Source organism: Rattus rattus, chromosome 17, assembly GCF_011064425.1.
Source record: "Rattus rattus isolate New Zealand chromosome 17, Rrattus_CSIRO_v1, whole genome shotgun sequence".
Taxonomy (NCBI): Eukaryota; Metazoa; Chordata; class Mammalia; order Rodentia; family Muridae; genus Rattus; species Rattus rattus.
In genome coordinates this window covers 13,881,103-13,908,487 of record NC_046170.1, presented here as the reverse complement: position 1 = coordinate 13,908,487, position 27,385 = coordinate 13,881,103, and the positions used below count along the sequence as shown (strand labels likewise).

Genomic DNA, 27,385 nt, shown 5'->3' with positions numbered 1-27,385 from the left:
TGCAAGGCAAGGGGAGAACTCAATTTGTCCCTTAATTTCTGTTAAATGAATGAATGAACAAATGAACGAATGAGATTTTCTGTTTTGTAGTTTGGTTTCCTACTCCCTCTCTCTCAGCCCATACAGTTGTCTTCTCAGTGGGAACACGGGGCCAGAAATGTACAGGGTCTAGAGTGACAGTACAGAGATGTAGGCATTGACCTCAGCTGGGTTGACCTGTGCTGGAGCTACTGTGGGAGACCTCTGCTCTTCCGTTTCATCAAGCAATGGGATGGGGGTTGGAGGAAGATTCATCTCCTCATAGGCAGTGGTATGCTGGGACAAGCTGGAGGCAAGGCTAGGCCAGCCTAGCCTTATGAGCTCCAACACTCACTGCAGGCGCCTGGTGTCTTACAGATCAGTCCTGGGATGGGGCAGTGCCCTTTAATGTGGGCCTGAGGGAATGTTGGCTCTCTCAGAGTTCCCTCCTCAGGTGTGGTGGGAGTGGCAGTTGAATGGGGCAGTTGGAGAGGAGGGCTCCCAGCAGGTGGGACAAGGGAAAGGAAACCTGAGGTCCACAGAGGAGGAAGCTAGGTAAGAAGGGCCAAGGGGCCGTGGCTTCTGGTCACTCTTCCTCTCTCTTTCATCGTAGGAACTTGCTTTCCCCTGTGCAGATAAAGCTCATCTCTGTTGTAACTCATGGCCTCTGTTTAGTCGTGAGGGGCCTTTGTCACCCATCTTTAGGTAAGACTGCGCCGCACATGTATGACCTTGTCTGCCCTTGTAGGAAGAAGCCATGGCTTGGGGTTTCCAGAGATGAAAGGGGCCTGGGACAGCCCTAGTTTTGGAGCCTTGTGGAATGTAAGAGAAAAAAAAAAAGAAACGAGACAGGATTTGAACATCTGTGACACACGGAAACCTACACTGAATAAATTAGTCTTTCAGATGTGCATACACACAATCTTAGTTCAGGTTTCATTGCTATGAAGGGACACCATGACCACGACGGCTTTTATAAAGGAAAATGTTTAGTTGGGGCTGCTTACTGTTTGAGAGGTTTAGTTCATCATTGCCATGGCAAGGAATATGACAGCATGCAGACAGACATGGTGCTCGAGAAGGAGCTGGGAGTTTCACATCTGGACCTGTAGGCAACAGAAAGAGACTGAGTGCCACACTGGGACCTCAAAGACCGCCTCCACAGTGACACACTTCCTCCAACAAGGCCACACCCACTCCTTATGGACCGAGCATTCAAACACATGAGTCTGTGGCAGCCAAACCTATTCAGACCACCACACAGAGGCACATGTGCACGCTCACAGAGCACTGTTCACAATTTAACCGAAAGATCAGCCTTTTTTGAAGGGAGACCTTGAATTCACGTGGCACGACTGTGTGGTTCTCACAGGTTTACCATGGGAGCTCTTTTCTTTGCTCAGTCGTGGTAGGACCATCTCTATGTTAGTGGGTGACCTTCTTTGGTGAGCTACCATTTTAGGGTTGAGAAGACTTGAATAGACCTCCCTTGGCCTCTGTGCTGCTTATCTGTGGCCCGGCCTTCACTTGGCCCTCCTTCCACCAGCCCCCAATTCTGATGCCAACTCCTCATCACTCAAGATTAGCATTGTGGGCTGGCTAGCCATAGGGTGCTGGGGACAGCCAATATGACTGACTAATAAGAAGCAGGGGCAGACCTGAGGAAAGTCACCTAAAGGGTCTCCTCTGAATGGAGGTAGCTCAGGTCTTGAAGGCAGTTCGGAGGTGGGATATGAGACATCAGACAGTTTACACTAATAATGGACTTATTGGTCTGGGGTGTAGTTCAGTAGCATGCGTAAAGTCTTGGATTCAATCCCTAGCACCAGAAAACGAGATGGGGCTTGGCAGGGAGAGGCATGGAGGGAGAGAGGGAGGAAAGGGGCAGAAGAGGGAAGAAAGGAGGAAGACAGGGAGGGAGACAAGAGAATTTATGGGGAGAGATGAGGACAGTGGCTTTTATCCTGGGAGGGTTTTCAGGTAAAAGCTGCCCCCACAAAGGATTGATGGAGTACCAAGGCAGGTGGCCATTGTAGACGTTAAGCAACACCAGAATTCAAATCTGGAATGTGCCCTTGTAAGAGGTCTGAGTTAGAGAGGCAAGAAGGAGTGTGAGAGAGCACAGGAGTGGGCGTAGAAGATGTTTCCTATAAAGCTGCCCTCTAGACGTCTTTTCTCCTCCCACTTTGAACAGAGTCAAGGACAGAGGCAGACAAAGCCAGTACGAGGGGAGCAGCAGTGCTCTTGTGACCATAAAGGTTAAGCAACCCAGAACCTCAGAGCCTGGGGCCTGAGGCAGAGCTGCAGGCTGTGGCGCAGCAGAGCACTGTGCCTGCTTCTTGCAGGGTCTGATTATAGCTATGAGAGCTGTTGGGATTTTTGGCAAAGCAGGAAGTCCGTTTTTTTCTTTTTAAGTGCTACTCTTAATACATGTTTTTTACAACTGAAAAAAATAATCAACTATGCAGATCATATAAAATGGACTTCTAAATTGTCTACGCTTGTGCTCTTTGCTCTAGGTAGAACACTCTCTGCTTCTGCCTGCCCAGCATCTTGAAGTTAGGTTAGGATCCCTAACCCGAATGCAGCAAGGGGCCCAGAGACCGGTTCACAATCTCTTGCCGGTCCTCAGGAACGATGGCCGCAGGGTCCCTAACTTATCGAGCTTCCTTCACACACCCCCCTTCACACACACACCCCACGCCCGTTCTATCAGAGCCGCTCCTGCTTCTCTGTGACTGCTGGCAAGCAGATTCCTCACTCTAGGCAGCTTCTTGCTCCTGCCAAAGGATGGCACGCCAGACGGGAGAGAGACGTTAGCCAAAGCACACTTCCTGATTTGAAGACTCTCACTCCCCCTCACCCCCGGCTGCCAATTTTAGTAAAATATCATTCCAGCTGCAGAGCTTCCAGGATGTCTTAGGAAACCATAACTCGGCAGGCCCGGGGAGTGTTCAAGGAAACAACTTCCCAGCACCAGTCTCCTACGTATGGCCTGGTGCTGGGCATTGTGGGATGTTTGACCTCTTAGACTAGCTGCTGACAGGAGCCTCCACCACTTAGAAGGCGAACGAGAAACCGGAAGTCCTCTAAACCGGAAGTCCTCTGTAAGGCAGGAAGGCTCTGGTCAAGATGGAAGAGACAAAAGTCGAGCTTGGATCAGAGAGGAATAGAGGTTGGGCGTAAGCCGAAAACAAGGGGAAACAAGAGAAAAACAAAACACAACGATTGCCTTCAAACAGCAGAGGCATCGTGTGGTCTGTCCGATCCCTAAGACCCCAGCCGGGGTTCACAGGGCAACGGCAACCGGTTTCACAGAAGGGAAACAACGTGTTCCCTCTAGGATTACTTCTTTTTTTTTTTTTTTTTTTTTTTTTTTGGAGCTGGGGACCGAATCAGGGCCTTGCGCTTGCTAAGCAAGCGCTCTACCACTGAGTTAAATCCCCAACCTTTTTTTTTTTCTTTTTTTTTTTTTCTAGGATTACTTCTTAAAGCATTTAACTCCTCATTTTAAAATGATTTCAAAGTCACAGAAAGATGACAGGAATAATGATAAGAAATTTCAGCTGTACTCAGACAGAGCAAGCTACCAGGATGACTTTAATATTCTCTGCATGCATTATTTACTAGTGCTGTCTCGACCTCTGGACCCCCCGCCTGTGCCCGTGCCAAATTGCAGGTGGCGTCCCGTGCTTGGCTTTTTACCAACATTATCGACTCATTTGAAAGTCTCGCATAATCTGCTGCATCCCCTCTGAATACTAATTTTTCAAAAATATGGATTCTTACATAACCAGAATCATCAAAATGATAAGTATCTCCAGTCATCCAGCAATCAAAGGCGAGGTGTTTGACTTTAACCTAATGTTGCCGCCCAGTCCGCAGTTCGCAGTCCTGTCAAACGTCTCCGGCTGTCCCATTCAATGTGTTTTTTCTTGTTCAGCATGCCACACGGTGCTGCTCCATCGTCGGTTTCCTCTGAGCAGGAACATTTCCTCACTTTATCTTCCATGATGCCGAGGTCCTCAAGAGCTCCGGCTAGTTTTGCAGAGAGCTCCCGTGGGTGTGTCCAGCCTTCCCTTTAGATCAGGTTATGCACTTCCTACATAAACACGACCTGAGAGCTGTCTTGAGTGGCGGCTATGTCACCTTGGCCAGGGGGTGGGACAGGGGAAAGGGATTCTATGTAAGAGGCTCTTTGCTGTGCCTGTCTCTTCTTGGTTCTCGCAGTTCCTAGATTCTGGGATTCTCTATCTTGAAATGATGGGTGCTTGCTTTCAGAACTCTTGGTTATTATTTTTTTCTTCTTTACCTGATAAGCTCTCCTCCCTCTAATCAGGAAGGATCACAGAGCAGGGAGTGGACATGGGGGAAGAAGCCAGAGAGGCTGTGGAAGTGGCTGGTCGGCAACCCGATATGACTATCACAGGGGCGTGGCTGGAAGACAGAGCAGAGGGAGTACCAGGCCCTGGGGTCTTCTTCACTCTGTGGTTATAGCTGGATGGCATTTGGTTGAGAAGACCAGAGTGTGAGGTTGCCGTGAATGCAGAAAATTTAGGAGAGGACTCAGAGATGGAGCTTCAGGTAGAGACGGCTGTGAGGGATTTCTCATAGGCACAAGGGAAGCCTAGTGGGAAGCGTCCTGTGGTCTTTCACTCCAGGGCCCTGACACTGTCACATTGACAACTTTCTGTCTACAGAGTAGGAGAAAGCCTCAAGCCTTTAGCACTGTTCAGTTTGCTAACCTGCTTTCTCAGATTCTCATATTCTCTCTCTCTCTCTCTCTCTCTCTCTCTCTCTTTCTTCCTTCCTTCCTCCCTCCTTCTCTCTCCCCCTCCCCCTCCCTCTCTCTTTCCCTTTCTACCTCTCCCTCTCCCTACCCCCTCTCTCATTTTTATCATGTGTGCTAGCCTACTTCATTTGTCTTTAGTTTTAAGTGGTAATACACCGCGTCCACCATGTACAGTTTGTTAAGCTGTTTTCCTATCCGTAGCGTTGAAATTGGCAAAGAGCTGCTATACAAACATTCTTGGAGAGGCCATCAAAGTTGCTTTTCTTTCTTTTTTTTTTTTCCATGAGATTTCACTCTCTGAGGGTTGTCTGCTTGTGTGTGTTGTGTATTGCATTTCAGTACTGTCACCAAGAAGCATGAGAGAAGAAGGGCAGAGTCAGGAGGCGATAGTGAAGCAGATTGCAAAATTTAGGCTACTCCATGTTCAACTGTGTCAGCAGGGAGTCGGTGTCATCTGCCACAGATGCCTGATCGCTGGCTGTGCTGCTAAGATAATCTTGAACTTGACTAATAAGATAATACCGACTTGATTTATAAACCATTGGCACAGTTTACATTCTAACCAGCAGGGCTTAAGAGTGGCTGTGCTCCTTACCTGTGCTGAGACCTGCAATCTTCAGGCAGTATGTATGGCGACATTGCCTACTTGAAGAGTCAGAAATAGCTATCGTTGTAGTTTTAAACATTTCTGCAACTTAGGGGCCAGGCATATTTTCCTGTGTGTTTTAAAAAGAGTGTGTTGTTGTTTTGAGACAGGCTCTTAGTATGTAACATGACTGACCTCAAACGCAGTCCTGACTTGTCCTCTCAGCGTGGGGACTCCATGTGCCACTGCACCCGGCTCCCATGTTCAGTGAGCTCCTCTGTCCACTGCCTCCCTACATCTTCTATTTGCCTTCCTAACTGAAGTATTAATCCATTACTGGCCTGTGAAATCTTTAATAAATGGTTTATACTTATGTTTCATAGTTAAAGAGCTGTATCTACATCAGCTCATTGCTTCTCTTTTTTTAAACTTTTAACAAACGGTGCCTTCTGATCAACAAGTTTGTGATTTCAGGGTAATGTCCATAGGCAAGCCTTTGACGTTTTACCTTTGCTTTAAGAACCACTTCCCTTTCTGAAGATCGTTAACGCATGTCCGTATATTTATGTCTTGTTGGAGTTTTCCTTTTCTGTCTCATTGGAGTTTTCTAGCTGCTTTGTGTAAATATCTATTTACCCAGTGGTGCTCTGGGTTGACTCTAGGGCATGCTAGGCAGGAGCCCTAACACCAAGCTGTGTCTCCTATGCTGGTGGTCATTACTCTCACTTTGAGACAGGGTTGTGCTAAGTTAGGGGGGACTTGAATCTATGATCCTTCTGCCCCAGCCTTCTAAATAGCCAAAGATTACAGGCACTCACCCCCCCCAGGAGTAGTTATACCTTCATATTTAAAGCATGTCTCTTGCAGACAGCATATCTTATTTCCTGTCAGACAATCTCTGTTTTTAAAAACTGAAAGGGTTGGTTCCCGTATAGCCAATATAATTTGTGATAATGATCTGGTTTAAATCTATTGGCCCGCCTTTTATCTTCTATTTTTCTCTTATGTTTTGTTTTGTTTTTTAATTTCCCCATTCCTCATTGCCTGCTTTTTAGGTACGAGTGTGATAGACTATTTATATAATGTCTAGTGTCTTCCTCCCTCCCTTTCCTCTCCCTCCCTCCCTCTCCCCTCCCTCCATGTCTGTGTTTTCTTAGCTTCACCACCATCCTTACTTTAGTGTCATTTTCCAGAGCATACGCTGTGCCCTGATTTGCAGTGTAACCTTGCTATTGTGTGTTCATGTCTTCTTTCTTCGAGGAGAGCATTTCTGTTTTAGACTTCTCAGATACTTGTCACTATCAATCCCAAGTGACACACATGCACCACAGAGGTACAGGGAGGGGCTAGGCGTTGACGCTAATGAGACAGACATGAAGCCCACAGTCTGTTTAGCTAAACAGGAAAAGTCCTCAGCAAAGGAGAGTTGGGATTGGAACCCTAGTCTGAGCAGGAATTGGCCAAGGGAAGGAGGGGCCAGATTGCTTCAGGTGTGCGCACCGAGGCCCGGCGCAGTGCGGAGGGATTGGCACTTTGCTCAGGAGACGTTAATACATGTAGCCTGGCTGGCATTCGAGAGAGGGCAGGGCCCATATTAGCAAAAGGTTTAGACATTTTGGAAATTTCTGTCTCCCGATTGAATTAGGATTCCGGAGTTGTGTCTGTGGTATTCCGGTCATTAATATTCATTTACTGAGTGGAGAGATTGTGAGCAGATCTACTGCACATGAAACGTGTGCCTCTCCCATCTGGCTTCATGTGTCAGTTTCTACTTGGAAAGATTTTCCAGGTTTCGATAGAGAAGGGTTTTTGTTTTCAGATTTTTGAGAGAGAGACAGAGAGAGGGAGAGAGGGAGGGAGGGAGGGAGGGAGGGAGGGAGAGAGAGAGAGAGAGAGATTGTTCTAGAGGCATGCCTCTTGTAATATAGGACAAATAAAATTTCCCAAGGTTACCAGAAGCTTGGGAAAAGCGAACTTCAGTTTCTTTAAGTCTGGGTTGTCACAGATGGGACTGTACAGCTCACTCTCAGAGTAAGGAGGTCATTTGACCTTTTCCTGGGCTCAGTTTTCTCTTCATAATAGTGAGGCATTTGTGTGGGTCCATCGGAGGGACACCTCCAGCTTGGGCTATGGTTCACCAGTCATTTACTGGCCACTAACACCTTTGATCAGAATTGCTTTTTAACCACAAGACCTTCCAGAGAGAAATCACTGAAATCTGAGCCCTGTGTATAAGTAACAATATGGGTGCAGCCTCTATTTAAGGCAGATGGAAGCCAATTCAACATAGCTTAGCAGTAAAGAGGCATTTATTTCTTGTGTCTGGGGAGAGGAATGTCGTGGGAACTCAGGGCTAGCACAGAGCTAGGGCTCAGAAAAGGGGTGGACGTTAGGATCTGAAGAGCCTGCTGCAGAGATCCCCACAAATGGGGGCAGCTGATCTGCAGGCCAGGCAGACTATGTTCTCCCCATCTGGGTTACCAGTTTTTACTGGGGGCATTGGCCACAGAATCAATGGGAACATGAACTTGTCCTGACATGGCTGGTCCTGTGGCCTTGTGGAAGTTCTTTGTGCACCCCGTGGGTATCCAGGTGGAGGTTACATGCATGTATAAACTCTTGGAAGGAGCTAGATGAATAAAGATATCTGTGTAACTGAACTCACCCAAACCCAGAAAGTGAACCCATTTTTCCTGGGTCTGTCTTGCTGGGCTGAGAACCAGCCTTGCCCGTGGGTTGACCCTCAAAGATGTCTTCCAGGAGGATTTATGACTCCCAGACAACTCTACATAGGAAGAGGAAGGAAATGAGATGTGATTATTCAACTGGAGTGGAGGTAGGAGGTAGGAGGTGTGGTCAGATACCGCCGTCCTTCTTATATCTTGAGAGCAATGGTAAAACCGGGCCTGAGGACTCAAAACAAGCAAAGAGGCCGAAACAATGGCTTTCGGCTCCACCCCCAATGTCCTCATTTCTCAGTGGGCCGTCCTTATCTTTGATTGCAGAGTGAACGTGTCTCAAAGCCAGGAGTCCAGGGCTCCAGAACACCATCAAGATGGTGGGCGAAGACCCGTACCTTATCTCAGACCTGGATCGCAGAGGCCGTCGGAGATCCTTTGCCGAGAGATATGATCCCAGCCTGAAAACCATGATCCCAATGCGACCCTATGCAAGGTGAGCCAGGAGGAGAAATGAGGTGCGCTGGGCAGGGCCCCCACGGATGGTCCGCGCTCTGCTTGCCACGGGCCGCTCCGTATGTCTGTCCTTCTATCATCTGTCTGCTTGTTTATGAATCACCGAGTTCTTGCTTCTTCCTGTGAGATACCAGCTCGTGTGATGGGAGCCTTTCTTGTGCTTAGACTGCTCACAGCATTTATAAACTTTTTATTAACGACTTAATTTAGTCCAGCTTCTCTATTCTTTACAACCACTCTGAAAGTTCTGGTACCCTCTTCAGCTGACTGGGAGGCAACTGGAGAGAGGTTAAAATGTTTGCAGTTCAGCAGTCAGCCTTTATTTTTTCAACCAGGTGCCTCACCATTTAACAGCTGAAAGAACGCAATGACCTCCTCCCAACCCCACAGCTTACAATTTCACTGGTACCCAGTAACATAAAGCAACCTGGGCTGAGGTGGTCTGGGTATCTCAGGTGGTCTTGACCAGTTTGCTCAGGTATCTGCTGTGCAAGGTGCATGTGCTTCTGAGGGTTCTGCGACTTCCAAGCACACATGCTCAACAATTCAGTGTATTTATTATTTCCTATACATTAGCCACAACACCAGGCAACACTGCCTTTGCTGAGTAACAGAAGGCCAAGTGGTATCTCTTGGACTTACAGTATGCCTTAAATTTTATCTATTTTCAACAGTTTCTCAGTCCCTGTTTGTGTGTGTGTGTGTGTCTCTCTCTCTGCCCCTGTTTCTCTCTCTCTCTTTCACATACACACACTCACACATGCACATACACTCACATACATACATTCTCACACACACAGTCAAACACACACACACACACACACACACACACACACACACACACACACACACAGGGACTCACACAGCTTGCACACACTCACACACTCCAGTTTGACCATATTCACTCCATATATTTTTCAAGTTTTATGGCGTTAAGTACCATATCCTTGCCATCGACATGAGCACTAAATGTGAAGGAGAGATGTACAGCAGCTCCCCACCCCTGGGTATTTCCACCGCAAAGATGGTAAATAAATGAGGGGCGCTCCCGAGAGGACAGGGACAGTGAGGTAAATGCACACTTCAACAGAATGTCTGTTAAAAATCGGGACAGTCAGCGTGAACCCCATGTAGGATGACGTGCAAATCCATTCAACACATTTTTTTTGAAATATAGTCCAATAAAAATATTAAGGACTATAACCAAAAATAATTAGGTTATAATCTAATAATAATTAGGAAGCGCTAAGCTTTGGGTATGATCGCCTTTGATTTAGGACAACATAGTTAAATGTGTGTTACTCAGTATCGGCTGTGTTTAACAGCTGACCTGCGTTATCTCCTGAACATTCACCATTCACCATCTGCTCTCCTGAGCTGGGGTAAGCTCGACCAAGAACTACCCAAGGGCTAATGATTGCAAGTCTCAGGTTCCATATGTAGCTGTGATTGCAAATTAGAGCCAGGGTATGAGGGCAGGGAGCCCAACATCCAAGAACCTGAGAGTGTAATTTGCTCTAGGTTGGCACCCAATCCTGTGGATGATGCGGGGCTGCTGTCCTTTGCCACATTTTCCTGGCTCACCCCTGTGATGATTCGAAGTTACAAGCACACGCTGACCGTGGACACCCTGCCCCCACTATCTCCTTACGACTCATCGGATGTCAATGCCAAGAGGTACCAGGGTCACCAAGGGAGTGGCATTGGGAGCAAGGGGTTCCCAGAGTCTCTCCACCTGCTTCTGACACCCCTGTGGAAACTGACACCCATGCGAGCTGCTGACCCTTGGTGGTGGCTGCTCAATGAGATGTGGACCGGACTGCCTGCATTTCTTGCCCCAGTCTCTGGGGAATGTGCTGATGTAGAGGACTATAATGTGATGCCGGGCTGGCTGTAGGATAAGTAGTTGGGGACACGCTTTACTCGGTGCTGTTTGGGCCCCTCCTGGGTTGCTGCATGAAACTCTAGGAAATCATTTCTGGTTTTTTGTTTTTTAAGTATCACCATTGTATGTCCGTACTGCAAACTACCCATATTCGCCAATTTTAACTTGTCAAAGTGTACCATTACTTCCAACTAATTGATGTGATTTAGTAATGTTTAAGCAGTGGAACTATTCCCTACTGTTTCTGTCCCTTTACCAGAGGCAGGAATCATTAACACATTGGCAATTCTGCCTGATCTTTCCTAATCCCTGCAACCATTGTGTCATTGTGTGCAGAAAGATGTCTCCTTTTCTTTTTTCTTTTCCCTTTCTCTCCTTTCCCTTCCCCTCCCCCTGCCCCCCCCCTCTCTTCTCTCTCTCCTTCATGAGACAGGCCCTTGCTGTGTAGTCATGGCTGGTCTAGGACTCACTATGTAGACTAGGCTGGCCTAAGAACTTGGAGAGATTCACCTGCTTCTGCCTCCTCAAGTCCAGGCTATGCTTTTTATGTTGAAGTCAAAACATAGAACATGGGGCTGGAGAGATGGATCAGTAGATAAGAACACTGGCTGCTCTTCCAGAGGTCCTGAGTTCAGTTCCCAAAACCCACTCGGCAGCTCACAACTGTCTATAGAGCTGTATAGGATCTGATTCCCTCTTCTGGTGTGTAGCTGTACATACAAACAGAACACCCATATGCATCAGACAAATAACAAACAGACAAATATTTTAAAAAAATTGAACACACTTGCTTTTTCCAGTTGAAATTGTGTAGACTTGTTCATATCTGCACAAAGACATCAATCTCATTCATTCATTACTTTTAACGTACATGAGTGTTTTGCCTACGTGTGTATGAACACAATGCATGCACTTGCTGCCAAAGGAGGTCAGAAGAGGGTGTCAGGTCCCCTGGAAGTGGAGTTACAAATGGTTGTGAGCTGTCACAGGGTTGCTCTTAATGGCAAGCATCTCAACGGTCCCAAGCTTTGTTCTTTCTAATCGTTGCACTGAAATGGCTCCTGAGGACCTCTAATGTCTTAACCAAGGGAAGGTCCTCAAAGCTGCCATCTTTCTTTTTCCTGGAGGTTGCCCTAACTTTGACCACATGGCCCAAGGTATGGCACATGCTGGAATATATACTCAAGAGGTTGAGTGCAAGTTGTGGTCTTGCTGTTAATTCCGGGGAAGAATTGACCTACCCCTTCTCCCTGCTCTGAAGAAACGTCGGCTATTGCTAATTTACCTACACTCTTGAGAAGGTTTCCAGGGAGCTTTGAGGGGCCAGATCAGAGTCTGTGGGGTGCTAGATTTTAATCTTAGCTTTCTGGTTAGTGATATTCATCAGGATTTTTTTTTTAAAAAAAAATTGTTTCCTTCCCAACATCAATTTAGACTATCTTCTCTCTGATGCTACCCTTTGTTCTCGTCTGATTTCCCTCAGGCCAGGAGATTAAGTACCAAATCAATGCTGACCAATGACCCACCCCCCCCAGCTCAGCCCCAGACCTCTCCTCCAGGATCTGAATTCCACAAGCTCAGCAGTAACAGTAGCACTTGGATGCCTCACACGTTTCAGTATCTAGAGTGCAGGGTGTCTCATCTGGGTTTACATGGGTGTAGGCTTTTCATTTTTCTTTGCTTGTGTGTTGAATTCATAGCTACATATAGTAGGCAAGAGCTTACTGTTACCCTCTTGACCCTCAGCCCAAGCCTCATGATACTCTTCCTCCTTCCTAAAGTCTCTGTTAACCCCATCCTCACAGTTGCTAAAACTGGGAACCAGGGCTCTAGAATTGGTTCTCATTCTCTTTCCTTCCCACATCTAATCCACCATCAGGTCCTGTTGTCACCTCCTGGCCCCCTGTCCTTGAATCTCCTTTTACCTTGCCAGCACTGTACCTCTGGCCTGATGCCCTTCGTGTCCTGTCTGATCCTTTGCTTTTGACTTGAATACCCACAGCCAACCATGCTCACGGCCACCAAGTAATCTTTCAGATATGCAAATCTTGTCATCACGATGGCCCCACATGGCTCCTGGTCTTCTTATGACTATGGGTATTGTAGACAGAGGCTGGGGAGGCAAGGACTTGGGAGGCACCTAGTGCAGATATTATCAACACCTCTGACTGAACATCACCCCCGCCCCCAGCCCATCCACCAGTCTACACACTATTTACTTGTCTGGAGGAAGAAGAAAGAGAAACGCTACTTTCCCCAAAGTCATCAATTACTGGGTGGAGGGCTGTGCCATGCACCTTCACAAGGTTCGTCCGTCAAAGCAGTTCCAGCTGATTGGTGATATGGACTCTCTGTCCCTTTCCCCCTCCCCTTTTTCTTTCATTGCAGACTCCAAATCCTTTGGGATGAAGAAATAGATAGGGTAGGGCCGGAGCGGGCCTCTTTGGGCCGTGTGGTTTGGAAATTCCAGAGGACCCGTGTTCTAATGGATGTTGTAGCCAACATTCTCTGCATCATCATGGCAGCCTTAGGGCCGGTGAGTGGGGTTGGCTCTTCCGAATAGTATCCTAGGTCCCCAGCTGGGTAAAGTATGTCGTTAGTCACTTTCCTCTATGAGTCAGTGGCTTTAGTTCATTGTCTTTATCTCTGTGTTCCTTGGGGGTGAATTTCCACAAAGCCAATTCTTGTCAAGCACAGCTACCAGCGCTGAAATTAATGAGAATGTCTGCCTGTAAAGTCAGCCTGCTGTCATCTGGGGCCTCCTGGGTGAGCGCCGCCCAGCGGCACTCCCTTCTCTCCACTGTACTGTTTTACAGACAGTTCTCATTCACCAAATCCTCCAGCACGTTACCAACATCTCCTCCGGACACATCGGGATCAGCATCTGCTTGTGTCTGGCCCTTTTTGCCACCGAGTTTACCAAAGTCCTCTTTTGGGCCCTTGCCTGGGCCATAAATTACCGCACAGCGATTCGACTGAAGGTGGCCCTGTCCACGCTAATTTTCAAAAACCTGCTGTCCTTCAAGACATTAACCCACATCTCTGCAGGCGAGGTAAGCTGGGCTGGGAGGAGCTTACATTTGAAAAGTGGGCCCTGTTTCTGAGAGCGTGCGGGCGGTGCTTCCGGGATGGAGTACCGGCCCCGCCTCCTTTTCCGCCGTTCATATTCTGCAAATTCCATGTTAAGTGAGGTAATGGAGATGCAAGACAACACAAGAGGAAGTGAGACAGAAGAGGGCTCACATCTGAGCTGCGGAGTTTGAAATGCTGGCACAGGGATAGAGGGTGGTGTCATTCAACCCCTTTGATTGCGGGTGAGGGCAATAGGACTGTATAGAGCACACTATAGGTATTTGGTAAAACTGATGGGTAAAGATGAGTGTAGTGTGAGCCTCTAATCCCTGTACTCAGAGGACAGAGGAAGAAACAATGGAACAATTGAGGCTAGCCTAGGCTATGTAGTGAGAATTTGTTCCCTTCTGGAAAAAAAAAAATCCAGTTGTGTAAGATTCCAATAGAATGCAATCATGTGCCTTCTACCTCAGAATTGACACTGTCTTAAGCCTCTAATCTTTGGTAATAAGATCTTTGCCACTTATTCAAGATAACCTCCGTGAAAAGAGTTGCTTCTGTTTCCCAGTGGCTCCTTCAACGCCGTTCAAACCATCTTATGCCAATTATGAGTAGACCCTGCATGGAAGGAAACAAGAGCTGGGGATAGAGGTCAGCTAGCAGAGTACCCACCTAACACGAAACCCTTGGTTTTGTCCCCAGTACCACACGAACCAGGTGTGATGGTTCCTGCCTGTGTATTCCAGCACTTAGGGTCTAGAGGCAGGAGGATGAAATTCACGGTCATCCGTGGCTACACTAACAAATCTGAGGTCAGCCTGGGATACACAAGACTCTTTTAAAAAAAATAGCAAAGAAGAATTTTATCTCATTTTATCTAAAAGGGGTTTGGAAGATGGTAATTCAGGGCTTGGGAGAAGGGAGGCTTTGAGAGTCTTCTCTTCCTTCAACATTTCCTCCTTACCACATACCTCCCCTAACGATTCAGGACAATTTTAAGAGATCCAATCACTCTAACCTTTTTCAGAAAGTCAGCAGGAAGGAGAAAAAACCAAAAATAATGTGCCTCCCTAGGGTTGAGCTCAGCTCTCCTTAGACATTCTCCCCAGATCTCGTTCCATGCTTTGGCTTACATGTTTCTTTCAATCCCATAGCCAAATGGCCACAGTCTTTGCACAAAATGGAAAGAGAGCTCTCCTCCTCCTCCACTTCCTCCTCCTCCTCCTCCTCCTCCTCCTCCCCTCTCCTCCTCCTCCTCCTCCTCCCTCCTCCTCCTCCCTCCTCCTCCTCCTCCTCCTCCTCCTCCTCCTCCTCCTCCCTCCTCCTTTTTTCCTCCTCCTCCTCCCCTCCTCCTTTTCCTCCTCCCCACATCCTTCTTCTTCATCTCTCCATTTCCTTCTTTGATGATTTGGAGACAAGAGTCTCACTGTGGAGCCCAAGCTGGCCTGGAACTCAAATTCCTCCTGTCGCCACCTTCCAGGTGCTGGGGTCACACGCCTGTGTCACCACGCCCATCAGAAGAGTAGTCTTTTAGTTGTGTCTGTTGCTGCCTTGAGTAAAACTGGACTGTGTTAATAAAGACACAAACAGCATTTCAGCATGCTACCCAAAACCCCCCAGTAACCCTTTGCAGCTCTCATCTCTGGGATCCTCAATTCTATGAAACTAGCCCTCCAAAGTCATGTCAGAGAGAGACCACACAACTCTTCACATTGATCCCGCCTCCTGCCAATCAGAGCTTCGTGAAGGGTCCCAAGCCTGAACCTATGTGCTTTCTTTCTAGGTACTCAATGTACTATCGAGTGATAGTTATTCCTTGTTTGAGGCTGCCTTGTTTTGTCCCTTGCCAGCCACCATCCCGATCCTAATGGTCGTTTGTGCCGTGTATGCCTTTTTCATTCTGGGGTCCACCGCTCTTGTCGGGATATGCGTGTATCTCATATTCATCCCGATCCAGGTAAGTTTGGGATGTGCAACGCAAAACACTTGACATTTGTAACCGGCATACATGCCTTCACTGAGTTGTACGGAGGGAACACACCGGAAGCCCGTACCCCTCTCTATAAACACAGGTGTTCTGACTTCAGTTGGCCCTCTTCGTTCTCTAAGAACTTGAATTTGAGTGCTCTGGGGGAGGGGGGAGGCTTATGCAGTCGCCAAAGTTCCTACTTTCCTTCCCTGCATCTTGGCATGCCATTATATCAGATTCCCAGTGGTTTCCTCCAGGCCAAGTCAGCTGCCATAATGCAGAGGAAGGACCGAAGATCTCCGCCAAGTCCCCTTAGAACTTTGTTTGGCACTTGTGTTCCGATCCCTGGATTTTTAGGCCAAGTGCAATTCAGCAGTTCTCCCTGAACACAGTTGTTTGTACCTCGATTTCAGATGTTTATGGCCAAACTCAACTCAGCTTTCCGAAGATCAGCAATTTCAGTGACAGACAAGCGGGTTCAGACAATGAATGAGTTTCTGACCTGCATCAAACTGATTAAAATGTACGCCTGGGAGAAATCTTTTATGAACACCATTCACGGTAAGATGAGCAGCTGCTTTGCAAAGCACTTACATAGACGGAGCGCACTCTTTTAAGGGGTTCTTCAAATTCTGCAGGGGCCGGGCATTGCAGTGAGGGCGGGTGCTGAGGGGGCCCCCTAAGGTGCTCTGTAGGTCAAAGAATTTTTCCAAGGATTGTAGCAGTTTTGTAATAAACCCAGGCATCTGTTCTAATGAACCCAAGGGTGAGTGGCATATGGTTTTGCCTTTTCTGGGGCACAGGGAGCCTGGTGCTGGCTAGTTACCCTTACAAAAATAATCCACGAACATATTGGAACAGTAAAGGAGCTGTGTCAGGCTGTTTCTTTGACTTAGATGTCTACAGTCATATATGCACACATACACACTCACATACATACACACACACATATACACACACATACACATACACACATTCATATACACACTCACAAACACATACACACACATTCATATATACACTCACATACACTCTCACACATTCACATATACACACACATACACTCACACATATACACTCACGTATAAACACACACACATTCACTCACATACCCACGCATACATACCCACACTTACATGTACACACTCACATGCACACATATACACATACATGCACACATACATACATACATACACATACATATACATTCACATGTAAGCATTCACATGTACACACATACACACATACACACACAGCCCTCCCAGATCTATCTCCTCTACATGCACACATACATACATACACATACATATATACTCACATTTATGCATTCACATGTACACACATACACACTCACATACACACTCACATACAGATCACACTCCCAGATCTATCTCCTTCTTGTTCCCAGTGGCTTTATTGTACTTACATGACCCACAGACAGAATATTTCTTGAGCTGACATGAGGATGCATTTGTAGATTGTTCTCTTGATGGTGGTGGTGATTTTTTTTGTTTTTATTTTGTTTTGAGGTCATATTAACTCTAAATGCAAATCCTAGTTGCAGATACATTTACAGACTTGCTGATGTAGATTAGGTAGTTGTCACTCAAGGACCAGAGTCACACCTCCATACTTGTGCATCAACACAAATTCGGGGTGAAGCTGTGCTTGTGTTTCAGAGACCGGTTCTAGAGAACATGCTTCAGCTCATGTGCTGTCTGTACCTCCAGCTCCCAGGATATGAGGCAGGAGGATTTCAAAGTCTGTGGCAGCTTGGGCTGTATAGTGAGACATTGTGTCCCTCAACTGCAAAACAGAACAACAAAACAAAACAAAACAAAACCAAAGCAAAGCTCATGTCAAACAACTAAACCTTGCTCCTAAAACATAAGAGAACTCGTGTCATCCTTCACCGATGAGAGAGCTCCTATCTGGGACATCAGCAATTCAATAGGACTTCTTTAAGAATATAAAAATAATTCCTTCATACTCTGAACTTGATATAATTTAATTTCACTCTATTCTGATTCCCCTGGACTTAGTTCAACTTAGCCCAACTCAGGGTAGTTCACGTCAGTTTTGGTTTTAGTGGCTCTAGATCCAATTCCTACGACTTGCAGACCAGGGGAGCTGCTACACAGTAGCTAGGAAAGGGTTTCCACCGGAAAGGCTAGGGAGTATGGCAGGGCTCCAGACTAATCCAGAACCAATCTGCTTCTCTCCATTCCACTGCCACCCTGGTCCAAGCCAGTCTCCTCTCAGAGACTACACAAAAGTAGAAGCAGCCAATGCCTCTACCCCGCTAGAAATTCATCAGTGGTCTCTGCCCACTTAGATCGTTTAGATTTAGGTCTCTCTAGTGAAGTCCTTCATTTGGCTCAGTAGCTCTCACCTCTGATGACTTTGTTTTCTAATAACTTTTGCTCCCTTTACTCCAGTCATGAGGACCCCTGTTTGTTTCTAGAGCAGCATCCCATGCTCCTCCTTGCTTCAAACCCCTTTACTGCCTGGCCTTCTGCTAGACATTCATTTTGACTTTGTTTTGATCTTGGGTCCCCTCTCCATTCCTGACTTCTGGAGGCTACCTGGACCAGTGTTTCAAACCTGGTCATACCCTACCAGTGTCCCCTTACCCCTTAGCTCTGGTTATTTCTTTCTGATGACCAGACACAATTTGAGTATTTTATGTATCTCAGTGCTCTGTCTTCAGACACACCAGAAGAGGGCATCAGATCCCATCACAATTTGAAATCATCTCACTCAGTTTTTTTTTTTTTGTTCTTTTTTTTCGGAGCTGGGGACCGAACCCAGGGCCTTGCGCTTCCTAGGCAAGCGCTCTACCACTGAGCTAAATCCCCAACCCCATCTCACTCAGTTTTTATTATCATTGTTGCTGTTTTTCTTTTGCAACAGTATTTCAGGTTAGCCTGGAGCTAACTGTGAAGCCCATGCTTGCCTCCAAGCCAAGATCCTTTTGCCCTCACCTCCCAAGTTGGTGAGATTGCAGGCATTTATTTCCGTTTTTCCTCATTGCCTATCTTCCTCACTCGGAGAAGGATGGGACTCTGTTTACTGGCACAGCACCTGTCATAGTAGACACCAAACTAACCTCCCAAATGACTGAACATATGATTGGCCATTATGTCAGGTAAACTGGGAGAGTACCACAAAGTGCCCGAGAGAAGGTTGGGAGTGAGGGCTTAAGGGGAACCCCCCAGTAGGTGCAAAGGTGTGGACACTGTGCATTCTTTAGGAAAAAGGCAGGTGGACAGTAGAGCCCTGGATTCAATACTTGAAAGGAAAACACTATCTCCTGCTGAGGTCCTGTTCTGTTCAGAAGGCACCATACTGTCTTCTCCTTGTCACAGTGGCTAGAAGAATGTGGGATCCAGTGAGGTAAGAAAGCTGTGCTGTTACAGTGCCCATGGAGGCTAGAACTAGGCTGGTTACTATAAACATCAGGAATACTTGTGAAGACGTAGCATTCTCTTGAAGTTTTGTGTCTGTTCCTGGAACACCTGGCAAGGGCCACGCTTTGAATGTCTCCAGGCTACTATACATGGCTGTGGCTTCGAGAAGCTTACGATTCCTTCCCTGCACCTAAACTTAGGGAGCGAGCACATAACAGCTCAACCACAGAGTCTGGGCAGTTGAAGGTCCACTCACATGAGGCTCCCTGGGCCCGGATGGGCCTTTCCATCCTGTTACTCTCCACACTCTTGTTCCAGTCTCACTGTGCCCATCCCTGTCTTGTAGAGTCCTTGTCAGACTCCTGTCCCATCTGATTTGTGACTCAATCAATGGAGTATCAGGGCTGACAGGGACCTTGCAAACCATCGGCTAGGAGCGCTGAGATCCTGGTTCTGTTAGGTTCATGTCCTGGAGTTCCAATGTTTCATTTCACCTTCATTTGGAGAAGAATCGGGCAGAAACAATTCATATATTTTCATTCATATCGTTAACTATTCTATTGCTACAACCAAACATCATGACCAAGGACTCTGAGGAGAAATATTTAATTGGGGAGTTGCTTCTTACAGTTTCAAAGGATTTTTTTTCCATGATCGGCATGGCAGGAGGTATGGTGGTAGGCAGGCAGGTATGGCACTTGAGCAGTAGCTGAGAGTTTATATCCTGATCTGTAGGCAGCAAGGAGAGGGATGAGCTAGTTTGGGTCTGGCACGGGTTTTTGAAACCTCAAAGCCAACTCCCAGTGACATACCTTCCCCAGGAAGGCCACATCCATTCTAACAAGGCCACACCTCCTCATCCTTCTCAAACAGTTCCATTAACTAGGACAAAGCATTCAAACATGTGAGACAATGGGGGGGGGTCATTCTCATTCAAGCCAGAACATTTTTCTTTCTCTTTGAGCAAGTGTGCATGTGCAGTATGCAGTATGTATACATGCTTGTGTATGTATGGGTGCAGGCGTGTGGAGGCCTGAAGGTGACATTTGGTGGCACCTTCATTGCTCACTCTTTAACAAGTCCATTGAGGCCAGGTCTTTCACTGAACCTGGGACTTGCTGATTCTGACTTGTCCAGCTAATCGTTTTGCCCCAGATATTCCCTTCTCTGCCTTCTGAGTGCCAAGATTATAGTCAATGACCCTTCCTACCCAGCTTTTATGTGGACTCTGGGAGCCCAAATTCTTGTCCTTGCAATTGTATGGCAAACATTTTACCTGCTGAGCCTTTTCCCCAGCCTGGGAGCAGTTCTTAAGGCTAGGGTTTGGCCTGCAACATAAAATCACTCCCTGATTGCCTTCTCTTTTGCAGACATAAGAAAGAGAGAGAAAAAATTACTGGAAAAGGCTGGATACGTCCAAAGTGGGAACTCAGCCCTGGCTCCCATAGTGTCTACCATAGCCATTGTGTCTACTTTCACCTGCCACATTTTCCTGAAACGCACGCTCACTGCCCCTGTGGTAAGAGTTACCTCTAACCAGGCCACTTTTGCACCCTATCCTTGGTGAGCCCCTGGTGAGAAGCCCCTTTCCATCATCTCTCTTGCGCCTGGCTGGCATCAGAACCCCCAGTTGCAATATACCAAATGAGGCCAGGATATTTCATTGGATTAATTAATTGGACTTAAATTTAGCTGCTCCATGCTAGGGGTTGAGTCCCTGACCTTGCCCATTCTAGGTAAGTGTTGCACTGCTGAGTGGTGACCAGACTCTGATTCCGTTTACCTGTGAGTGCTTGGGCTGAGCTCAGGAGGATCTGCCCACTATTCTGACTCTGTCCATGCAGGGCAGAGGTGGCTGTTAAGAGTTGAGCACAATTGGTGAATTGGTAGGGGGTGGGACCACCGGTTTGGGAATGGGGTGTAAAGGAGACCTAGAGCGCACTTGGCTGCTTGGCTGTTTTCCCCTCCTGTGGTATGTGCTACAAACAGGGGAGCTCTAGATTGTTCTCTGGTAGGGAGAAAGCAAAGGGATTTTCAGGCTATGGCCAGAGTCAGTGTTCTTCCAAGCTTGAGAGCTGGGCCTAATCTGTTGAATTCTTCACTTTCCTACTCCCCAACTGTGACCTGTCAACAGCCTTTGGTCATCCCAGGCTTTGCTTCCTTTGCACACAAGCAGCCTGGTTGTAGCTCCTGTCAGTGTAGCTGGGAGGAGGGGGTGAGTGAGTAGTTTTGCCCTGGGAATGAATTGTGGGGATGGGGTGAGGGGGGGGCCTGGGGAGCCCTTACATGCTCTATATGACCTGCTTCCACCCACATCACGTGGGTATGGGCTGAAGCCTCTGAGGGGAAGGGGGATGGATGTGAAGCACGAGAGCTTTTGACAAGAGAACAGAACATTAAAAGATAAAAGAACGTTGAGCTAAAGGGGAAACGGGTCTTGACTTTAATTGAAGAAAACACAGCTAAGGTAGTAAACCAAGTGTCTGCAGGACAAGTAGCTGGAGGAGAGTCAGCAAAAGCATGGGGGTGGGTGGGGGGTGGGGGTAGGGCAAGGGATCAAGTATAACTAACTTCCTAGAGGAAACATAGCAACCTCAAGCGAGGATGTCAGGGTGGGGTCGGGGATCATGAGGAGAAGCAGGAGCTTCTGCTTGGCCATCCTCTGTCAATCCCATCAACACCCACGTTATTTTTGTTCGTGAGAGGGGCGATGTCAGTTCAGGCTCTTTGGGTCCATTTCACTCTCACTGTAAGGCTTTTTGGACTTGGTCAGGAGCCCAAAGCCAGAATGAGTGGCAATAGTGTCCTGCCCGAGCAGAGCGCTGCTCAATTATTGTGACTGCTTTTGATGGTCCCCAAACATATATACATGCACGCACGCGCGCGCACGCGCGCGCACGCGCACACACACACACACACACACACACACACACACGCACACACACACACACACACGCACACAGCCTCTAGTTCTATTACATCAAAGAAAGGAAAAACCAAATGATGTTAATTTTTCTGACATGATAATTTAGAAGAAAGCCAAGATCCAGACTAAATCTCCTGATTCAGAATCCGTTTGCTTCCCTTCCTCTGCTAAGGTCATGGCATCCTGAGATTGGCTTCCAGGTCAGTCAGGTAGCCTGTGTACTGTCCATTGAGATCTACTTTTTGTTGCTGTTGTTGCTGCTGTTGTTATTTGTGCCAAGGTGGTACTTTTGGATTTCGAGGGTTAGGAGCAGATGTGATAGAAGCCTTTGCTGCTATTCTCTTAGCAATGTAGAATTTGCTCAAACCTGGGACGGGCCTACAGGGCCTGCTCAGCAGCAGTCAAGGTCACCTGGGATCTGCCGGAGGAAGCTGTGTTATTAATTTCTTAAGTGGGGTAAACAGAAGCTGCTAGATGAAAGTCAGACATGTGAGAAGATGGTGTTTGAGAGATGAAGCCCTGCCCCCTAGGGCACCAGCTGAAAGAAGAAGGTTTGTCTTCACTGAGGATCTCCAATATCCAAGGATACGGGATAATGCTCAATGGGGAAACCCCGACAGTCAGCGACTCTGGATCTGTGTGCTCTGGAGAAAGATGCTGTGGCCCCAGAGGGACAGATAACTCTGACTGGCCTAGACGAAAGTGAGTTAGGCAAACCTGGACAGGGCTTTGAGTGAGCAGTCTTGGTTTGAATAAGGACACTTGGTGTGAATAAGGATATGTATGAAGCTGTTCAGTTGGGGGATAGTCTGGATGGCAAATAGGTACTTTTTTTTTTTTTTTGTGAAAATTCCCAAAACAAAATAGATTAAAAAGCCACTGCTCCCAGTGTGCCAGCCCATGGTTTCTGAGCCGTGAAATGAAAAAAACATTCCTCTGTGAGTCCCAACTGTGCCACTGTTTCTTCTGTTAGTAAGCGTGACACCCTCCCCTCCCCACCCCCATGGATAGAGCAGCTTGGAGCTAAAGCAACTTGCAGTCTCTCTGTTTCCTCCTTCAGGCATTTAGTGTGATTGCCATGTTTAATGTAATGAAGTTTTCAATTGCAATCTTGCCTTTCTCGGTCAAAGCAGTGGCCGAAGCCAGTGTCTCTCTAAGGAGAATGAAGGTATAAGTAATGCTGGGTGAGTAGGGCAGAGATCTCACTTTTGGGGTGCGTGGGGTGATGGGATGGTGTTCAGATCTACTGGGGGCCCGGGTCGAGCCTGTAGCTGTGTGGACGTGAATGGAAGGGTCAGTGGGCAGAGGAGAGAATGAATGGCCAAGGTTTTGCAGGAGATGCTCTGGCGGGGGGACATGACGAGAGTCTTTATTGACAGAGGGTGTGCGCCTAACCTCCCACAACCCGTCCAAGGTGGGAGACTCATTCTCTCCAGCAGTGCAACTGACTCTGCACTGACTCCGCCCTCGGTTTGTCCCTCGATGAGTGTAGGGACACGCACCACCTCAGGGTTGTCATTGAGCCACTCTGTTCACCAAAGACCATCGGAGACATGTAAGAAATGAGAAGAGGAGAGGAGAGGAGAGAAGAGAAAGAGAGAGGACAGGAGAGGAGAGGACAGGAGAGGAGAGGAGAGGAGAGGAGAGGAGAGGACAGGACAGGAGAGGAGGACAGGAGAGGAGAGGAGAGGAGAGGACAGGAGAGGACAGGAGAGGACAGGACAGGAGAGGACAGGAGAGGACAGGAGAGGACAGGAGTGGTGGTGGGGAGGGGTGAACAGAGAGAGAGAGAGAGACAGAGAGACACACAGAGAGACAGACAGACAGAGAGAGACAGACAGAGAGATAGAGAGACACACAGAGAGACAGGCAGACAGACAGACAGAAAGAGACAGAGAGACAGAGTATTCATCTTAGGAGCTCTCATTCTGGTACAGAACCAGGGGCCCTCGTAAGCTCCGTGCATGGGAGTTGCTAGCATGGCATTTGATGGGTTTGAGGTTCCAACAGGAAAAGGAGGACATTCTTGACCACAGAATGGCAGCTTGGCTATCCTGGGCTCCTGTGCCTGTTTTCTTGTTTCTGAGCCCTGTGAAGACTCCAGCCACTGTCCTCTCAATAGGGAGGGGCAGTCCTGTAAGCCAGGACTGGAAGGCACACGGTTGGCTCTTACGGGCATGCAGATCAACAGTCCCTCATTCTCTCTGTATATCCCTGTACTGGAAAACAAGTGTAGGCGTTTTGGATTCTGGGAAGGGTGTTCTCTCTTGACTCCCAACCTCCACACTGTGCCTTCACCCTCACGGAGGTCTCTATCACTCATCTTCTAAACTCAGCATGATTTATATAGGCCAGTCCTCTTTTCCCAAACCTGTTGTCCTCTGACCGATCTCACACTCAGTTCCTCAAGAGCTGTTAAAGTATTGGCCTGCCCACCAACACACCCCTCACCAGCACTGCAAACCCCTGTCTCTCCCAGGACTGTGCCTGAGCCCTTATCCCTGGCCCCGCAGTTTCTCCATCGTTGTTTCCCATCCCGTTTCTACCTTGAGCTCTGAGTTTCAGCAATCCTGGATGGCTTGTTTCATGCTGTGCAAACTACTAGACGGTGCTCTGTTCCCCTGTCTGCCCCGCTGTGGTCTCGACTCTCATTTTCCTGCTCTCTCCTCTCCCTTTTTACCTGTACAGACTCAGCTCAGGTACCAAACACACAGACTTCAAGAAAGGGGAAGAGTAGGCCTCGTCTCTGGTCACTACCAGGCTGTGTCCTTGTCATACTGCACGATTCTGTGCATGCCCCCTTCTCACAGACAAGCTTTTCAAGGCCAGGAGCCACTCTTGTTTATGTGTGCATCTCTACTATGTACCCCCTGAGGTCTGACATGTACCATTTAGTTAACTTGCAAGTGTTTTGTTGAGCCGAGTGAGGGAGAGGACAAATGGACCTCGTTTTCATACGAATCTGTCATGTAGTGAAGGCCATCCCCTGTGGGCAGAGGCTCACTGTCTTACAGACAAGGATGAACCGTAGCTGGTTCTGCATTCTCCAATGGGGTTGACCCACCCAGGCCTGAGGGTTCAAAGATACCAGTTCCGGATAGTTTGAATCCATGGACTATTTGTGCTGCAGCGCTCCTGGGGGAGTAACTTCTGGTCAGTCCTGATTGTCTTAGGTAGAAATGCCAAGATTCTAATTTGGGGGTCGTTAGAGGATATTTTTTGGAGGATTCTTACAAATGGATGACATCTACCCACTTACTGTTGTCTCTTTAATCTTAGAAAATTCTTGTAGCTAAAAGTCCCCCATCCTACATCACCCAACCAGAAGACCCAGATACTATCTTGCTTTTAGCAAATGCCACCCTGACATGGGAACAAGAAATCAACAGGAAAAGAGGCCCATCGAAGACACAAGATCAGAGAAGGCACGTTTTCAAGAAACAGAGGGCAGAGCTATACAGTGAGCAAAGTCTCTCAGATCAGGGAGTTGCCAGCCCAGAGCGGCAAAGTGGCAGCCCCAAGTCAGTACTACACAACATCAGCTTTGTGGTGAGAAAGGTGAGTGTATAGGTCAGCTTTGGGTTGTGATAATGAAATATCTGAAGCAATTAATCTATGAAGGGCCAAAGTCTGGGAGCCTGGGGAGATGGCTCATTAATGAGGAGCTTGTCATGCAAACCTGAGGACTTGAGTTTAGAGCCCCAGCACCTACACAGAAAGCCAGGTACTGCGGTGCACACCCGTGATCCCAGCACTAGGCAGGCAGAGACAGGGATCCTTGGGACTCAGAGATCAGTGTAGACAGACCAGGTTCAAGGAGAGACTCCATATCGACAAAAGATGAGGGAAGAGTGATTGAGGGAAAAGCCAGAGTATGGTATGTGGAGGGGAGAGAGAGGAGAGAGGGAGGGAGGGAGAGGGAGGAGAGGAGAGGGAGAAGGAATGGAGAGGAGGGGGAGAGGGAGAGAAGGGATTATTTTGACTGAGTTTTGGATACAGTTCAAGATCAGGCTGTGGGCCTCTAGCAAAGGCTTGGGGTGGGTAGCAAACAAATCACATCGTGTGACAGGAAACAGAATTAAAAAAATGGAAGTTCCATAGTTTCCTTCTAAGGCATGGCTGCAATGACCCAAACTCCCCTCCCTATAGGGTATCTGCTCCTAAAAGTCAACACTACTTGGTAACAGTGCTATCATAGGAACTAATGCCCCCTTGAGGGGAATTCAGCAACCAAATTGCAACAGTAGGTGTATGTTTTGAAGGCCCCACCCTGCCTCCTTGTGCTATGTGTCAATGGCTTTTCTCAAGCCCCACAAAATGCAGTTTGAGCTGGAGGTGATGCTGGGATGTCTCCAACCAGGTCTTCTGTCTTCCCTGTCCAACTTTATAATAGTGTGCGTAAGTGTGTCGGCGTCCTCTCAAGTTTAAGAGAAGATGGTTTCCGTTGGTACTGATTTTCTATGCCTCTAGAGCCACTGTAGTTCCGTTTCATTTTGTTGTTGATGAGAAGTATTACTGTGTAACTTAGGCTGGTCTTGAACTAATCGTCCTCCTGCCTCAGCCTGCCTGTGCTGGATTATAGATGCGGGTCACTACACCACCTACTGTTCTAGTTAGAATTTTGTTTCCCAAAGATGCTGGAGGCAGAATCCAAAGTATTTAGTGCATTCTGTAAGTGGCTCGGGTCTGGAACGCTACTTCACGAATGCTGCCTGCACCTTTGTTGCACAAATCCAGGCATTGCCGTTCACTGAAGACAGGAGAGAGCAGAACAGGAGGGCTAAAAAGCAGGCTCCTCACCTACCAGTTTCCTGAGCCTGTCCGAAGAAATTAGGGCACACAGGCTCAGAGGTCAGGGGGACCCTGAAAACCCCTGAGCCCTTACCAGTCACGGTCTTAAATAGATGGTCCAATTTGTGTGACTCCAACTGACTAGATTTAAGGGTGTTTCTAATTTCCCATTATAATGTTAAGAGAGACAATCTACCCAGCACACGATTAACTTTTTTTTTTCTTTTCTTTTTTTTCGGAGCTGGGGACCGAACCCAGGGCCTTGCGCTTGCTAGGCAAGCGCTCTACCACTGAGCTAAATCCCCAACCCCACGATTAACTTTTTTTAAGTTATTCCACCCACTACCCCATTTTGTGACTGAGGAAACTGAGGCACGAGGTAGCTAAATAACAAGGGCTAGGTCACATAGCCAGCAAGTGGACTGCACCCTTACGGCATCCAACTCTGCCATATGCTTTTGTTTGAAGACGGCGTCTCACCGTCAAGTCCAGGCTGTTCGGGAACTCACCAGTTTCCTGTCCCCGCCTCTCCTCTGTACCCTGCTCCCTCTCCTCTCGACCTACTCACCATGAAATACTGCTTTTGTACAACACAATGTGATTTTTTTTAAAAAAAACCAGTCTAGCAAAGTAAGTGAGTGTGAGTGTGTGTGTGAGAGAGAGTGTGAGTGTGTGTGTGAGTGTGAGTGTGAATGTATTGGAGGGGTGGAGGGGAGGGCATGCTCTGCCAGTCAGCCAGACA

At 47.6% G+C, this 27,385-nt stretch overlaps 1 protein-coding gene across 3 annotated transcripts in view; it reads left to right on the top strand.

Moving 5' to 3' along the window:
• The first annotated feature begins 552 nt into the window (after positions 1-552).
• Positions 553-27,385, top strand: part of Abcc12 (ATP binding cassette subfamily C member 12) — a 71,361-nt gene continuing 44,528 nt past the window's right edge. The window contains exons 1-10 of one of the 3 annotated variants that reach the window (XM_032887643.1): positions 553-573; positions 8,402-8,570; positions 10,112-10,267; positions 12,864-13,011; positions 13,292-13,528; positions 15,331-15,504; positions 15,930-16,077; positions 20,297-20,445; positions 22,913-23,020; positions 25,132-25,410. In XM_032887643.1, the coding sequence (XP_032743534.1) occupies positions 8,452-8,570; positions 10,112-10,267; positions 12,864-13,011; positions 13,292-13,528; positions 15,331-15,504; positions 15,930-16,077; positions 20,297-20,445; positions 22,913-23,020; positions 25,132-25,410 (1,518 nt within the window). In that variant the 5' untranslated portion in view covers positions 553-573; positions 8,402-8,451. Of the gene's footprint in view, positions 574-8,401; positions 8,571-10,111; positions 10,268-12,863; positions 13,016-13,291; positions 13,529-15,330; positions 15,505-15,929; positions 16,078-20,296; positions 20,446-22,912; positions 23,021-25,131; positions 25,411-27,385 lie in introns of those variants that run through there. The other 2 variants (XM_032887645.1, XM_032887644.1) reach the window with 2 other exon arrangements.